We start from the raw sequence: 17,734 nt of genomic DNA, 5'->3' as shown, positions 1-17,734 counted from the left end.
TATAAGAAATTTAAAATACAGTCTAACTTAATTCAGTAACATTTAATACTAGTTTTGGAAATTATTTTATACTCCATTCTTAATTCTGATGCCACCTAGACCTACTATATATACCTTAAAATTCTGTAAGCAATTGGACTTGTTTCATTTTTCAAGTAGTAAAAGCACAGGTGCATCTCTGGGATGTGGTGTTTCATTCCAAGTGTATGTGGCATCACAGGGTTAGTACGAGTAGCTGTGCAGTAGATGAAAAATGGCCAAGTGCATTTTTCCCAATGAATCAAAGGTGCCAAAACCATAAGCACGCTCCCCGTAAAGTAATCCGTAAAGCACTCGAAGTAGGTCCTTGCACAAGTTCAAAGAGGAAGGTTGCCCTTCGAGCCCTTTATTGTGTATTTATATTTTCTCATTTCTCATTTTTTGGGTTTTTTTTTGTTTAGCTTGTAGTTTAGAAACCCAGGGTATTTCACTTGACAAACATGTACATCGCAAAACAAGTGATTAAAAAGCCCTTAAATACAAGTTTTTTCTCCTGGGTCTTTTGATGATTTTTACCAAGAATATGTAATACAGTTAGTACTCCTCTGTTGTTTGGACTATGTAATCTAATAAGTAGACTAGGAGGAGGAATTAAGTAGTGGCAAAGAGCTGATAAGTATTTTAACTTATTACTTCATACTTACCTACTAAATGGCTATCGTGAACTCAACTCAGCTTTGCATTTTCCGTGTAAAGTACAGCTAACCAATGATTCTGCAGATGGCAATTTTAAGAAAAACATGAGCTTTTTATTAAAAAACAAAAAGCCACCTAGGAAATGGATGGATTTTTAAGCTTTATTATTTCATAAAGTCAGGTTCAGCAGCGTTTTTTACTAGAACTATAATTTTCATTCATGTAAAGTGAGATTTTCATATAATACAAAATGTGAATACAGTTGTTTCTCTAGACCGTAAAAAAAAAAATTGTTTAGTGTTGGCTGACATGTCTGTGAGCCAAAAAGCCTTTGCTCATTTGCAGTTAGCTCATGTCATTTTGTCAGTTAATGAAAAACTAGTTTTGTTGTTTTTTTCAAATTATTTTCTCTTTCTCTCTCTCTCTCTCCCCTCCTCCTCCTTCTCCCCCTCACCACCCCAGTACTGTTTGAAGCAGTCACTCTTTGGAAACTAAGAGTAAAATTCCAAGACACCAAATATCATAGAAGCTCATTCTGCCATACTTGGCTGTGTACCGTTCCAAAGGCAAAGACAGTCATGTCAGAAACCTTTAGAAAGAGTCCAGATAGATGTGACGTGCAAAAGAAGTGATACTGAAGAAATACAGGAATAAAGAGTAGGAGACACATGCCTTGAGGACCATTCCGTAGAAGATTGAAGGGGAAAAGTGTTGTTTTACAGAGGCGTTTGCTTAGCAGTCAGTTAAAATTGGAGTCAAGGAAATTCCTCCTGACTGTTGAAAACTATACTGACTTATGTTTCCCTGTGTTTGAATTACAGGTGACATGTCATCTATAAACACTGCTTTGAATAACCATCAGCTGAGTCATCTCCAGTCGCTATTAAACAACAATCAGATGTTTCCTTCAAATCAGCAGCAACAGCACCTTCTCCAGGGGTACCAGAACATGCAGAGCTTTCAAGGCCAGCCCCCAATTCCTGGCCCAGCTAACAACCCAAACCCCATGGCATGTCTGTTCCAAAATTTCCAGGTAGAAAGCAAAATGAAATCAATATTCAAACAAATGTGCAACTCTCAGTAGGTAAAATTACATCCTCCATAGTCTGGTTTTTTTGCCAAGTGATTAAGACAATATGATATATACAATTGCTTGCCTCTTTCAGCAGGTCTTGGATTTTGCAAATCAGTAACATTTGTTACTGAAATTTTATACCTTCTTTCTTAGAAATTGGGTATAGTTTCTTTGGAAAGAGTTATGCTGCATATATTAAAAAAAAATGCTATGTATATTCTGACAATTACTATTCATTTTTAGCAAAACTATTTTCCATTCTGCAGAAATGATTGTAAATTCCCATTTAGACCACTCTAACAATTCAGCGGTGAGAAATAAATATTGATACCACTTTGCAGTAATTAGAAACTTAATAAATGATTATAGGGGACCGTGGGTACCAGTTCTCTTATATTCCCACTGAAATTGAATGGAAGAGCTAGCTGTGATGTGAATTGTATAGACTGAAGAAAACAGGTATTAGAATGAATATACAGTGACAAACTGTGCAAAAATTATACCTCCCTGCTATCCACCTAAATAGACAATTCTTCATAATGCAAGTTGAACTATCAAACTAACATACTGACAGGAAGCATAGCAACCAAAATAGGTAATAAAACCAGAGTTAAAATACATATTTATTATTATTCAGTATTACTGCGGTTGCTGCAGAATTCATGGCGTGAAGACGGAAGCATGCAGATAGTGCCAGAAAGTGCTTTTACCTCTTAAGAAGGAAGAAGACGTGCCATTTTCTCAGTGTAGATGTTTCACTGCTTTTGCAAAATCATAGTCCTCTAACTGCCTATTACCTCTCTTTGGTTTTGTGTGAGTTTTGGTAGCTTTATCTCAGTATTTTTTGCTTCAGATTCTCAGTTATATAAACAGTAATTGTAAGTATCTAAAGGAGCTTTTGGAAATATTTTACCCTTGTTTTTTACAGTTTTTTTGTTATAGCACTATTATTGACATCAGCTTCGCTGCCTATGTATGTGACAAGAAATATAAAAAGCACAGTTACTTTAATCTGAAGGTTACAGTTTACTGTGGCAGTGCCTGACATTACAGCTGCGGTGTAAAGGGATGCAGGCATGGTTTACAAGGGACTGAAGTAAAAAGAGATCCCACAAGAGAAGCGCATAACCAAAAGGGAAAAAATAGAAATGTTAGCCAATTCCAAAAGGACAGTGATGGCCTACGTTCCAGAAATTGAATGAGGAGAATACAGGGAGCACAGAACAGTGGGTAAGGAGGAAAGAAGCAAAAGTAAGGTCTGGGAAGGAACGAAAGAGAATAGTTGAGAACAGAAATATTGGCCTTGGTGGAGTTGTTTAGGACTTGAGAGAAAAAAGGAGGGTGCAGTACTTCAATCAGAAGAGGAAATCCCTTAAAAGACTCTGAAAGAGATGATAATGTGCAGCGCATGGTAGGTTGCATCATTTCACGCAAGGCATCTACTTTGATCCACGAGGCAAAGTCTAAGAGCCAGTGTTTTTGTTTTCCTCCAAATTATACCTTTTTTGTTTTCCATCTAGCTTGTTCAGCATTAAACTTCATAACAGATGTATAACCAAAATAAAATTACGTACTGTAACAAATAGTCACCCTGGCCACCATCCTTATTTTTTTATTAAAATGCAACAAAGTGTGTCTGTTGAAATGGAACTTTAGGCAGAATAGTAATTCCCATCTTTTTCTCTACTATTTCCAGGTGAGAATGCAGGAAGATGCTGCTGTCCTAAACAAAAGAATGATCACTCAAATGGGAATGGCACCAGTTCCTGAGAGCTCCAACACTATGCTTCCTCCTTTCCAAGAAACATCTTGTGATTTGCAGCAAAGAACTGAACCATCTCTTGGACAACAGGCAAAGGATAACCTCAATGTCGCTGCTCAGGGTGATACATCGGTGGACGCTATCTACAAAGCAGTTGTAGATGCTGCAAGCAAAGGAATGCAAGTAGTAATCACCACTGCCGTTAGCAGTACAACACAAATGAGTCCCATTCCAGCTTTGAGTGCCATGAGTGCCTTCACAGCCTCAATTGGTGACCCATTAAATCTTTCTAGTGCTGTCAGTGCAGTAATCCATGGAAGAAACATTGCCGTTTCTGATCATGAAGGTAGGATAAGGAACACTAGAGGAACACGAATACTGAAGAATTCAGAGCACGGTAAAAATTTGAGTGAAGGGGATGGGTATGAATATTACAAATCAACAAGTTGTAACACACCCAAAAAACAGTGGGAAGGGGAGCAAAGTCCCGTCAGTGAGATAAATAGATGGAAATGTGATGAGTTTCTAGACCACTCTACCCATATCCATAGTAGTCCTTGTCACGAAAGGCCCAATAACATCTCCACACTGCCATTACTACAAGGCGAGCAGCATCAGTTACTGTTATCACAGCGAAACTGTCAAAGTGATAAAATGTTGGAGGAGAATTTCAGGTATAACAATTACAAAAGAACTATGATGAGTTTTAAGGAAAGACTGGAGAACACTGTGGAACGTTGTGCACACATAAATGGAAATAGGCCTCAGCAGAACAGAGGATTTGGGGAGTTGCTGAACACTTCTAAACAAGACCTGATTCTGGAAGAGCAATCTCCAAGTTCCTCAAATAGCTTGGAAAGTTCGTTAGTTAAAGACTATATCCATTACAATGGAGATTTTAATGCCAAAAGCATTAATGGGTGTGTGCCTAGCCCTTCAGATGCTAAAAGCATCAGTAGCGAAGATGACCTAAGGAACCCAGATTCCCCTTCTTCAAATGAGCTGATACATTACAGGCCGAGGACGTTTAATGTTGGCGACTTGGTCTGGGGCCAAATCAAAGGACTGACTTCGTGGCCTGGAAAACTAGTAAGAGAAGAAGAAGTTCACAATTCATGTCAACAAAACGCTGAGGAGGGGAAGGTATATTTATATATATATGCACATATCTATCTATCTATATACACATGTACCTATGTTTATCAAAACATATCTCGGTCCATTCTTTATTTTAGTCTTTGTCTCTTGTTTTAGTAGTACAAAACTGCTTTTTTTTTTCATAACCGTAGCTTGCAGAACTGAAGCTTTCCCATAGTTACCTAATAAGAAACTTCTACAAATGCCATGAAACAGATTATATTTTGGCCTGATTATGCTTTACTAATTTGTGCACAAAAGACTTGGTACACAAAAAAAAGTTGTTAACAAAAAATTGTTCAACTTACATTGTGTATTTAGTCAAACTTCTGGCTGTGTCCAAAGAAACTGATATAGAGATATCTAAAAGTGTTGAAAACTGCAAAAAGGAGGAGTGATCTAATCAGATTGAGGAATCTATAATAAGTAAAAGCTTGCTGATTTATATGTACGCTCTTTAAGAGGAAATGCATGCGCATTTTCACCTTGAAAAGAGGTTTTGACCATCTTTTAATAGTGAGGAAAGCATTCTAATTTGCTCTCTAATACTAAAATCCTTTTTTTTTTTTTTTTTTTTTTTTTTTTTTTTTTTTTTTTTTTTGTCGACAAGCCATATGCTTGTTGGGGAATATACAGAAAATACAGTTATCAAGGAGTTATTGGTTAGTTATTGGTTATTTTATTATGATAAATATTTTAAATTCTGGTCTCCACTACTTCTGTAACTTTATATTTTTGTAGTTCTTATAAAAATATTTATATATGGAAGATGGGAAATACTTTGAGTGCCATTTTATAAAATGCAAATTTTAAAGATACGTGAGGAGAAAGATCTAATGAAATAACATTTTTGCCTCTGACACAAAGAAATCAAACCACTTTAAATTATGTCTTTTTTTCCCCATATACCTGCCTAGTACATTGCACAACAACAGTCACAAGAACGGTGATAGTGGGTTGGACCAAAGTATTCCTTTCCCCCAGATTTGTCCAACAGCAAATATCCAGAGGAGAGAGAGTACGAGAATGTGGTGAGGAGCGCTTCTTCACCAGCAGCCTCTGACTCCCACCAGTTTGTAGCTTAGGTACTTCTTGAGCTGGAACTGGTGTATCTATAGTGTAACCACTGCTGGTCTTACTGCAGTTCCTAATCGTATAGTTATCTAAGGCTGATGTGTAAATGTCATATACAGTCCAACAGGTCTGTATGAATTGGTGCTCTAAATAACTGGGGTGATGGTTGGCCAGAATGGTTTCAACTCTCGTTCAAGAGAACTGCAGTCTCGCTTTACAGCTGGCTTCTCTGTTGATCTCCTTAGCCACAAAGGTTTCAAAGAGACTTTTGTAGGGCAATCAACATGCTTTAGTAACAGTATTTGAATGCTTAAGAGCTCATTCCTTATAAAGGTTAGATCCCCAAGTTAGAAGTCAGTTTAGAAAGTATAGGCAAGTGAGACAGACCACAAACTATAAAAGATTAAACAAAACTGGAAAAATTAGGAGGTGCAATATCAATGTCCCATACGAATTACGAATACAGTTCTTACACTGCACATGTGTTCCAAGTATGCATTTATGTATTAACTTCACAAAATTGTGTATCCATATCTATATGACTGTTCTGATACATTTGAAGAGCTTATTTTTTATAACTTTTGTAAAGAGGTGAAATTTTTTTTCATTTGCATTCCTTAGCAATTTTATAAGTTTTCGCCCCAATTTGTGGATACCAGAATGTATAGTTGCTTTTGTGCAAACCCACCTTCTTTAATTTTGTGTCTCTTCTGTACATTATATGAGCATTGTGTAATATTATATTCAGTGGCACAGATTTTATTGTATACTGAAGCACAAACAACAGGGAAGCAATCTATGGAAATGTGTATATTGCTGCTCGTGCAGTACCGTCAAGGCGCTTGTGGAGGCAGCAAGAGAGACTGTTTCAAGTTCTTCATCAGGAAGTCCCACCTAATGGATCACCTCTCACATCAGAAGGCCTTTAATAATAATAATTTTAAATTAAAGGAAAAAAAAGTATGTCTAATTTTCCCCAAGAAGAAGTACAGAGGGAATGACCATTCCAAAGGTCAGGAGTTGAGGTTGAAAGGTGGGATACAGGGGAATATGAAAGAAGTGAAAATATGTACGTGCTGTCTAATAGCTCTGTTCCTAGTTGAAAATAGGAGCTGCCATGCACAGTGGCAATCTGTACACGTGTTCAGACACTCCTATAACATGTTGTAAAGCTACATTCTTCAGATGTTTGGGCAGCCTTGTCTGAAGAAAAAGAAAAAAAAAAAAAAAGAAACCACACCAAACAGGAAAAAAAAAAAAATCACCACCTTGAAAACCAAAAAGAAATAATAACCTTGAAAACTAAATGGTCTTCAGAAATTCTGCACTTCAAAAAATCCTGAAAGGTTACGATTCATTGTGGGAGTGACTAGCAGCAGTTCTGAAAATTCTGTTTTCTGTGGAGCTTTCTTAAAACATCTTTTAGAGTATTTGTATAATCAAATGTTAACCTCCTATATTGTAACATTAGTTTTGCCATGCTGTTGGGATTTCATGGTACTTTGTATATTCTCTGTTCTTTATATCATACAGAATTTGATTTTTGTTTCCATTTAAAAGACTTTGGGTATTAAATGTAATAATGCTTCTGTTTGAAGAGCAGCTAGAATGGTGTTTCCCTAACAGGAGAAGGGAGGAATATTGCACCTTTGTTTCGTAATGAACCCTGGCTTTTTGGCTGTTGGAAAATTAAAGAGGAACCCAAGGGAAGTGCAGCAGTAGCAGCAGAAATATCTGAAAAGGAAAGGAGCAAGCCTGAAACTACATGCATCCTGAAACGGAGGCTGTGTATTTCATTAAGTAATTAATTTGAATATTATCCAAATCAAATCACCTAAACAAGAACAAGGCTTTGAGAGCAACAATATGAAAGTCAAAGGGTTTCTGTGAGCAGTAGTCACCTGTTATTAGTACATTTCATAGTGATTCTTACAGGTCAAGTATTGTTCTCAATAGGACTTTCCATCAGTTAAACTAGTTTTTTTAAGCTGAGCTTTTATAGTTCTACAGATAATAATAGGTGTGATTTATCAATGTCCTGAAAATCCCATTTGTATGTATTACTTAGAGTTGTAATGGCTTATTGTAAATGAAGGCATATGACATTATTAATTCAAATATATCTGTTATAGTTGCTTCCAATACCATGTTATGTTAGCAGTTTGATACTACTTCTTCAAAAAAGTGCTAGCAGGTTTTTTACTGTTCTACCATCACAGACTTCCAATAATGAAGATATTGATTCCTTTTTGTTACTTAACATAAGTCCCGTGTTACCCAAACATGGTGTTAGCCCTTCATAAAAATATTTACCATTGAATTTTCTTATAAATCTAATGGCAGGCATATACAACCCTTTGCGAAGTTTGTTCCTTATGTATGCCTATACATCATGGATATGGATAATGTACAATTTAGCATTCATGACAACTCTGTCACGTAGTAAAGTGTCCAAGGTACGGGATCAAGGTGGTTACGTTATTGCCTTTTAATTCTGTTCAGTTTGAAAAATGTAAGGTTCTTCTTACACGCTATAAAATGAAGGCTTGAGCTGCGGTGTATTGCAGACAGAGTAACGATGCCTCCGATAATACTGTTCTAATGTAGGAGATGTCACGTATAAGCTTTCGAAGCCAGTTTGTTCATTCCGTGAGCGTTGTTTGCCTTTTCTTCTCATGTTTATCCTTAGAAAAGCCCTGCAGGTTTTAAATAGGTAGTATTTCTTATGTATGCGTTTGTATTGTTCCAAAGTCTGATTAGGAGAGGAATTATTTGAGGTATTTGCAGTCTTGCATTAAAAGTAAACACAGTTTTAAGGGAGAAGCACTGCAGTCTGTGGGATAATTGAATCTATTTCATGAAAATAGAAATCTTGCCTCCCCTTGTGCAGATTTCACCATTAATGACTCTTGTCTTGTAAGTTCCTGAAACAGCAGAATTCCCCAATTTCATTGTCAGATGCATAAGTTCAAGGCATGTGAAATTTGGTCTAAACGTGTGTTATGTTGGGCCTTATTTCTAGAGGTTTTGACAACTTGCTCACTCATTAACTTCACATTGTCACATCTAAAAATCAGTTTCATTGTGAATATAAATGATTTCGTAATTGAAAGGCTGGGTTTAGAGGCAATTTGCATTTAAATTTCTTTTTCGGATTGTATATAGGCATGCTTAATAAATTTGTATTTATAGAATTAATTTTCCTTGTGTCAGAGTACAAGCTGTACTTTTTAATGAAACAAATGCTATATAAGGTTCTTGTTAAGTTATGCAAAGATTAAAAAATAAGTCAAGCAAAATGTAGCAATACTGACAAAGAAAAAGGAATTAATCCATTCATTTTCTTTAAATGGATGTGCTATAAATACCTATTTTTGTTTTTACAAGCAGAAATGACTGAGCCAAATCAAAATAATATGCAGAGTTAAGTGAACTAATGTTTTGAGAATGCAAATGATAAAATCGTATAGATGATATAAATCATTTTTTTCTTGCTTGTATTGTTTACACTAGTACTAACTGGTACCTACGCAGTGGTGCCAGTGATTATGTGCAGTGGTTAATATACAGATTGCTTAAACAATTATAATTCTGGTTGATTTCAAGAGAACTTTAATTTCCAGTTAAAGTACTTTAAAAACCAGCTCAGCAACCCTGTTGAGCACGTGCTCAGATTCATTCCTGACTCAGCAGATCGCTAAAATATGTGCTTAAGTAAAAAAATTCTTAAAAGACCTTTCTCAGGACCAATAAATTAGCTGGCTAAAGCGAACTCTTGTTAAGACTCATAGAGTCATAATGCATAAATAAAGCTTGTCATCCTGCCCACCCCCCTTTTAAGGCCTTAAGCCTTTTAACTTAAGCACATACTGTTCCTCTTCTGAAATGGGAATTATTTGGCTGTGCCATTAGCAGCATGGTTGAACGGGGGCCTTAAATACTTTATCCAGAAATTTGAGGTGATGTGAAACACTTTTGTGTTGATGGCATCTGTAAAAATTGTATCATGTGTACTAGGCAACTTGGTATTTTAATGCATTCCAGGTGGTCTCAAAGGTGTAAAATATATTTGTAAGATGTGAGCACAGACTATGAGACTTTAACAACAGTGTTCATATTAATAATATAAAGACAAACAAGGTTTTAAAAATATTATTCTCCTTCTTAGTTTTGTTTTCGTGAGTGTCATGTTTTTGTTTTCTGTATTTCTATTGCTAGTGGTGTGGGCATCTAAAGAAATTATTTTTTATATATATATATATATATGTATGAGGGGGTGTATGTAGCCAGACGTTAATTTATTCTTGGCTGGGAAGGTTAGTGTCTTATGGATGCAGTGAAAATTAGGCTCCATAATAATGCATGTCTAGCAGTAAAGTAAAAGCAGTGTTTAATAATTGCAGGTCTGGGTAATGTGGTTTGGTGTTCATACCTTCACTCAGGTGGAGCCAGAGAAGTTGAAGACACTAACAGAAGGTCTAGAAGCTTACAACCGAGCCAGAAAAAGGAACAGAAAGTAAGTAAATGCTCATTTATTTACTAGTGAAATGGAATAATTAAATTCTTTTGCTTCCTAAGACTCTCATTTTAGGGAGCTTAGCAGATCGGCCAAACTGAAGAGTTAATTTTCTGAATTCCTTGTGTTGGTTATGATAATCATCCGAGATCTTTGATATCTGCATTTTTATTGCATCTTCTGATATTTACAGTAGCCTTTGTAAAATGTCAGCCTACTTGTTTGAGCTTTCATGTGTAGGATTTCTAATTTACAGCAAAAAAAGTTATTACATCAAAACTATTCTGACCAAATACGCTTTTTAACAAGATCTGCCCTTCTTATCTCTTCCCTCTCCCTCTGGCAGCTGCTGCTGCAGGCAGAGCACAGGTTTATTCAGATAAATTCAGTTTATTTCCCATTGCTGAGGAGCATTGCAGAATTTGTCAAGTCTGGCTGTATTTAACCAGACAAGGGGCTCAGTGCAGAGCTTTCCTTACGCTCTGTGTCAGACATGTATGAACTGTTTGGTTTCATCTTGCCTTGTAGCTTTTTTTTACAAATATACAGGGATAGAAAGACCGTGAAATAGTAAGTATTAGGACATGAAGCATCAGCATAGACAAAAAGAGGAAAATGGTTGACTTTAGGAGAAAAAAAAAAATCTGGACAGCTATAAAAGGATGGAAAAGTAGAAATTGTACTACGATTGGATTTGTTCTAGGTTGCTGTTGCTTGTTTACTATTGCAGTGAAAATGTATTACTTTGAGTCTGTGTGAGGATTTAAAGTCAGCTTGCAGTACTTGTCTTTAGCACAATAAACGTAGGCTTAAAGGAATTAAATAATTATTTGTCTTCAACTCCTTTTAAGGGGTAAGCTCTTCTTCTATTTGTGTGTCATGCGGCACTTAAGAGAAATATTTTTTATGCCAATGAGACAATGTTGGTGGTTGTTTTTTCCAAGATCATCCTCAAAATATCTTACTGGAGTTTAAGGGCGTGTGGTGAGAACACAGAAGGGCTTTTGGCAACTCCCCAGTTATTTGCTCGTGTCCCTGAAGCGAAATACGTGACTCAAGTAAGGTGACACCGGGAGCAAATTTAAAGAGGTGTTAAAAGTTGAAATAAACAGTACAAGTTAAGAAAAAGTCCCATCTTCTGATTTGCATTTGTATATTTAGCAGACTGCAGGGATTGTCTGCAATTCCACTGAATCCAAAGGCCTTTTTTGGTCACCTCTCTGGTTCTGCCCCATTGCTTGCCCGTAAGGAGACAGGAGGCATCAAATAGCCCAGCCACTCTGGGGCACCTGGTTGCCCCTTTCGTTGCTTTACAGCCCTTGCAGGTTTTTCCTCCATATTTCTACTTGTACTTATTTCAGAGTTCAAATCTTTTGGTATTTCTTCATGGACGCTTCCTTTTTTTCCTGTGTACTGTTGTAAATTTATCCGAAAAAGTTACTAATCTCCTTATGGTCTTCTTTCTGGTGTATGTCTGTGTAGTATCTTGTTACGTACAGGTTCAGATTTTTTAAAACATTTAACATTAGATATAATTGCTACATGTAGAATACTCCTATTTCTGTTTCCTACCTGTATAAGTACTCAGCAGTTCACATATCGTGTACTGGCATCAAGTTGAAGACTTCTGTAGTAAAGAGGACATAGGTAAAGAAACCCAGGATGAATTTACGTTGAGAGAGCGTCGACTAGCATCACATAGGTCCAGGGTGTTTAGCAGAGCGGGGTTAGCATCCAGGTCCTCAAAATGACTTTCAGATACCTTAACACCATAAATTATTCTTCATGTTCCTACAGTTCGTGTCTCAGCCCTAGTATATTGTACAATTTTGGCAACAAATGTTACTTATGGGACTACTGCCGTAGTCTCCTTCACTGCACAGTCTTGACTCAATCTCCAGTAATATATATTAATGTTATATATTAAAAATAAAATTATTAAAACTAAATTAAAGATGGAAAATGTTTGCAAAGCTAAAAACTGCATTATAATAGGGATGTAATAGGATGCAATTCAAGTTGCACCCTAAATCCAGTATTTGTGAATTGTAAATCTTAATCTAACTTTATGTATTAGTTTTTAAAATGGAAATATTTTGTGTGTTTGGTTTCTTAGGTTTCTAAACGAGACACCAGAAAAAATTGTCATTGTAGCACATTTCATCAGCACAGTCAGGTGTGTTAGCTCTGTTGCACCGAGCCTTGTAACTTCAACTAATAGTATGACCTAAAGCATTTTCTGTACCAGGAAAGTGTTTTGCTTGGGGATATCTCAGAGGCACGATGTGACTCCTAAACTGTCAGATTTATTCTGGGCCTTGTAGGAAGATGCCCTCTAGTACAAACCGCTGAGCCATCCCGGTCTTTCTCCGTTCCATCTTGTCTCAGCCGTTCTGTTCTTATTTGAGCCGCGTCCCTTCTGGCTTCCAGCAGGTCATGACGTGACGGCTTCTGCACCTCTCCAGTTGTAGTCTCCAGAAGACTATCTGCTGGAGGCCCAGTCTTCCCTTATCGAGGCCTCGTCTGATCCAGTCTTTGTTCTTCCCAAGCTTCGTAGTGATCTGTATTCCTCTGTTCACTAGCGTTCTCCAGTCCCACTGCATGCCAAGTATCTTCCAAAGGTCATCACCCAATACCAGTGTCTCCTCCTCCTGTGGTTTCCTATTCCTCTGCGTGTTATTTCCCACACCGGGCTCCTCTTTTGTCAGGAATGTGCCATTTACCATCCCTACCATTACCATCTCTACCATCCATACTAAGTTATTTCGAAATGAAGTTTGAGTGATGGCTTCTTAGAGTTGAAGAGTTACGTCTGTCCTATCCTTCCCATTGAACATGTGCCATGTTCAGAGTTGAACAGGCTCCAGTAAGGGAAGAACTAACGGATCTCTTCCACTACCTTTCCAACTTCCAGCTCCGATCAGTCTCCGTCCTGGCACAGTCTAAGTCTCTGTCTTCTCTAGGTGTGAGCCTTGCCCCATACTATTAGAGTCAAGCACGGTGGGTGCACTCGAACATCCCTGTTATCACTGCAAGAGCTGCCCAGAGGCAGCAATTGCAGGTGAAGTCTGGAATATGCCCACTGTGGGAGGGAACTTTTACTCAAAAGATGCTCAGGCTTCATTTTGATGATACAATTTGGTGAAATTTTAATGGGCCCTAGTAGGGAGGAGGAGGATTAAAAGAACGCTTCTGATGAAAAGGTTATTCTCCCTTCCTGAGGGAAGGAATTTAAATCCTTCTCCAAAGCTGGGGGCCGTGAGAGGTTTTCTAAGAGATGATGTGCTGCTTTTTAATGAGAGGAACAAACTGTTGCTAGAATCTTTTAAATGTAATTTGACAAAAATTGTGATATTTACAGGTTAGTTTGCATCACTAGAGACCTGGTGGATATGTTTATCTGATGTCAAATTCTCAGGTTTTTAGCTGCAGTGTTTTGTCTGCAGTAAATAGGTAATTCAGTGATGGGCACTTCTGACACTTTGATTTGCTCAGGGGCAGATCATCATCTTCACAGTAAAATGAACATAACAACAGTCTCTGAAGACTGCAATTCAAATGATCATTTGTATTTTAAATACTTTCAAGTGGCTGTTTTGACTAATAGCAATAATTTTGTGGATACTGTAATAAGGGTGGTTTGCTGATAGAGCATAATGTTGATTAAATAACTTTACATCACATAGGTAACCTGACATCTGCTTCTAGATGACATGCAAGTCAGCAATGTTATCAGTTATTAAGTTATCTGTCTTATAAATAGAGTCATGCTACCTTTATAGGGAGTTATGCTGCCACCAAACAATATTCTGTTCATGGTTTATAATATCTAAGGGTGCCCTCACTTGCCCAAGTTGCGTAACTTTAACTTGTTTTTGCAAGCAGTCTAACTCAAGCATTGAAAAACCCAGGTGGACATGTCAGGCTTTGTATGCCAATATTTATTTCAGTTTATCTTATCATTTCTTTGGTTGATTTAAACTACAACAGGGTACATAATTTTACAGTTGCACAAAACTCCTTTACCACCGTTTTAACTAATTCATTCAAGGCCATAAACTTGTGCAACTTCATACGTGGATGAAGTCCTATTATACTTCACTCTTGTACAGTCAGGTCAGTAAGGTTTCTAGCTTTTTTAATTTTTTGTGCAATTCATGCCCTGGTATAGCTCAGATGACCGCTGCAAAGTGGTGTTAAAGAATATCTTACTTGAATAACAGACCCTCTGATGTACTGTCTTCGATCTCCCAGCTGTGCTGATGGGTATGAAAATCATTTTGCTGAACTAGGGGATGGAATTACTGTAGAGCAACGCTGGTCATACAGTTCATCTGAGCTCCTTCCTTGTCAATCTTTTGCCAATGCTTTTAGTTGCCATAAACAGTTAAGTTGGAGGGAAGAATGTCCCAGCTGACATGATGAGCTTGCTTGCTCTATTAAAAGGAAAGGGGTTTTTTTAGAAAGTGTCTCCTTCTGTGAGGGAGGGTCCTAGTGAGCCGACCATCCGTGCCACCTTGGGATGAGCTGTTCTCTTACCCGTCTCTTCCATAATCTTTCCTCACGGTGCAGACGGCTCTTCCTCCTCCCCTCATTTCTGCCTCTCCAGAGCAGGGATAACGGGACTTTCTGACTTCCTGAGGATATTGTGATAGATGCTCATAAAACAGTCCCTCATCTCCAGGATGATCTCTCTCTCATCTCATATTCAGCCATTTGTCTTCAAGTTCATTACTCTTCTAAATGTACCCATTCAGGTGAAGTCATGAAAGAACCAGCCTATCTAAATAGATATGTATGTACCTCTTTTTAAGCACAGATCCTCAAGAAGCTGTCGACAAACGACAGTAACTTGTGCTCACGTACGACTTGTTAGCTTGAAGTTCTTTTTCAAGTGTGAACACGGAGCCACAGAAGTATGACCTGTCGTGCAGAGCACGGTGTTCAAGTGGGAAACTTCTTTAAAGAAGAAATACACGTAAATCAAAAATGTCACTGTAAAATTAAGTGTGTATGGAACTGCCCAGTGACTTGGGGTAACTTTTGGTTTGAAGGAAGAAAGTCTTCACCCTACCTTTACCATAGCCCTTGGCGTGCTGTCATTCCAGGGTTAAACTAGCAACATTTTAGAGGATTAATATGGCTTATTTTCCTCTGGCTGTTGAAAGTTAGAAGGGGTATTTAACTTTGAGCTTTGTGCTTTGGGTAAGTGGAAGACTTTGCAGCTCACACACTGATTTTTCAAGAAGACGGCAGTGTACGTATTTAGTTCTTCACAAAAGTATTGCTGAAATGTAACCACATTTACAAAGTAAACGCAGCATGTAACATGGAGTGGGAAGCAGGCAGAGGCGAGCTGGCCCTAGAGGTTTAGTAACACTTGAAGTCTTTAAGAAAGTCCAGAGTAGCTGGAGTACTCCTCTCCTGCTCCTGAGAGTCTGGCCCTTTACTAACGATTTTAAAAAAAGATTGCACAAAACGCTACATTACCGTCAAGTACTGTTGCATTTTATTTATGGATGTAATCCATCTTGTGGATATTGGAACTAACCATACAACTCCTTGAGGTGCTGGCTTTAATTTTTCTTTGGTAATTACAACACAAGCCTTTAGTTTGCATAATATTGTATATAGGTCTGATCTTGCTATCTGTGCTATAACAGCCTGGGAGGCTCTACAGTTAGTAGAATATGTCCAACGAGTTAACGTGTTTATTATTAATTTTTTAAAGTGTTTTTCTGTTACTAAGAATTACTGATGGCATTTGTTTTTTCTTCCTAGAAGTGGAAAGCTAAATAACCATTTAGAAGCTGCTATACACGAGGCCATGAGTGAACTAGACAAAATGTCTGGGAATGTAAGTTTCTTTTCACATTAGCAATAATTTTCTCCTTTTGCTATGTTTCTGCATGCATGTCAGCTGAAGACTGGGAGTGCTGCTTTGGGTTGCTTTCTAACATAAATTTTGTTTCTGTTTTCTTAAATAATGTGGAATTTTCAATTTCTCTCCTGCATTAAAAACTGTTTGCAAATGTCTAATCATTCTGAAAAACGGCAAAAGTTGTAGAATATTAGTTGTGTTGCCAACTGCATTATTTTTTCACAAAGGTAGATTCCTGGACATACTTTTACACATGCAGCCTGATAATATTTGGATCAGTTCCAGTCCCACTCATATTCCATGGGTTTTCTCTGACTGGTGACACAAAATCAGGCTCATTTTTTTTTCCGTTGAAGTAGCAAGATATTGAAACCGCATTTAAAAGCATCATTCTTTTGAATGTAAAACTCTTTGATTAAAGTTTTACTTATGCGAAATGGAAGATATTGTCTTGAAAGGTAAGTTCAAAAAGAAAAGAGTCTTCCTAATATCAAATCTAACAGTGTTCCTTCTACAATAATTACACTGTTATTATGCAGGCCCAGGATCTTTCTACTAGAAAATTTGGTTTATATAATGTACTCATCTTCATATTTAAAACATGGCTGTAATTTCATTGAAGCACATGTAGAAATGCAAAAAAGTCTATCACAGCACATGTAACCTCCCATAGCTTATCATTGGTAATATTCAAATTAAGAATTATAAAACATTTGAATACAGAAAAGAAGTCTTTTTCCTGATATTCAGTGCTCAGTACCGCAGATGGTTGTACCTGTGCATATTTAGAAGTAGCAGTAAAACTTCAGGGGAGCTTCTGGAGTTTATAAAAGGAAATATATACAGAACTGCAGACTTAGAACTGATTTCAGAACCACCAGGAAATATTAAGTAAGTTATTCAGTAGCTTTTAGTGGCTGCCGTAAGTAATTATAGAATCAAATCTTTTGTTTAAACTTGTGAATTTTATCAAATGAGATTGAGTTTTGATTTAAAATGACATGTGATTTCCTCTTGTCTTTGGAAGGAAAAAGAAAGCAGGATCTGATTGTAGGTCTGTTACAAATAAATATGGGATACGTGTTTGGCACACACATCTTCCGTGTTGGTTACACCACTTTATGTTTGGACTGGCCCACTCTGCTGATACCTTTTTTCATTTATAAATCCAGTAACACTAAAAACTGTATGCTATATGCATTTTAACTATGATACAAACTGGCTCGGGGGAAACAGCTGTAATTGGATTTGCTGTTCTGGTTGTTTCGTAATGCAGACAAGCTGATGTACCAGCCTGCATGTCATTACACAGTCTTGCTTTATATTTTAATTACCTGGTCACAAAATTTGTAATCGGGGCTTATTTCTGTAAAGATTATGATTCCTAGAAACACTTACAGGGAATCAGCGGTTTTCTTTTTAGTGACTTGCATTTTTTTTCAGCTACTACTGTTCAGTTACATTTTAAATGAAAAGCGTGTGCAAACAAGATAATTAGCTCAAAGAATTCTCTCTGCTGGTAAGAGCCGATAAATAGGTAGTAAATGTTAGCGGTCTGAAGGAATTCAGGAAGGACCCAAGGAAGTAAGGGAGCACGCTGCTGGCGGGTTCGTT

At 37.3% G+C, this 17,734-nt stretch overlaps 1 protein-coding gene across 7 annotated transcripts in view; it reads left to right on the top strand.

Moving 5' to 3' along the window:
* The window catches only part of MBD5 (methyl-CpG binding domain protein 5), a 146,660-nt gene that overhangs the window by 127,658 nt on the left and 1,268 nt on the right, over positions 1–17,734 (top strand). For 5 of the 7 annotated variants that reach the window (XM_069780731.1, XM_069780729.1, XM_069780730.1 and 2 more), the window contains 4 exons: positions 1,497–1,708; positions 3,447–4,655; positions 10,127–10,239; positions 16,021–16,096. In XM_069780731.1, coding sequence (XP_069636832.1) covers positions 1,497–1,708; positions 3,447–4,655; positions 10,127–10,239; positions 16,021–16,096 — 1,610 coding nt within the window. The remainder of the gene's footprint in view (positions 1–1,496; positions 1,709–3,446; positions 4,656–10,126; positions 10,240–16,020; positions 16,097–17,734) is intronic. The other 2 variants (XM_069780732.1, XM_069780734.1) reach the window with 1 other exon arrangement.

The sequence above is a fragment of the Haliaeetus albicilla genome, chromosome 4, assembly GCF_947461875.1.
Source record: "Haliaeetus albicilla chromosome 4, bHalAlb1.1, whole genome shotgun sequence".
In the NCBI taxonomy this organism is placed as follows: Eukaryota; Metazoa; Chordata; class Aves; order Accipitriformes; family Accipitridae; genus Haliaeetus; species Haliaeetus albicilla.
The sequence above is the reverse complement of the archived record's forward strand: the minus strand, read 5'-3'. Positions and strand labels throughout refer to the sequence as shown.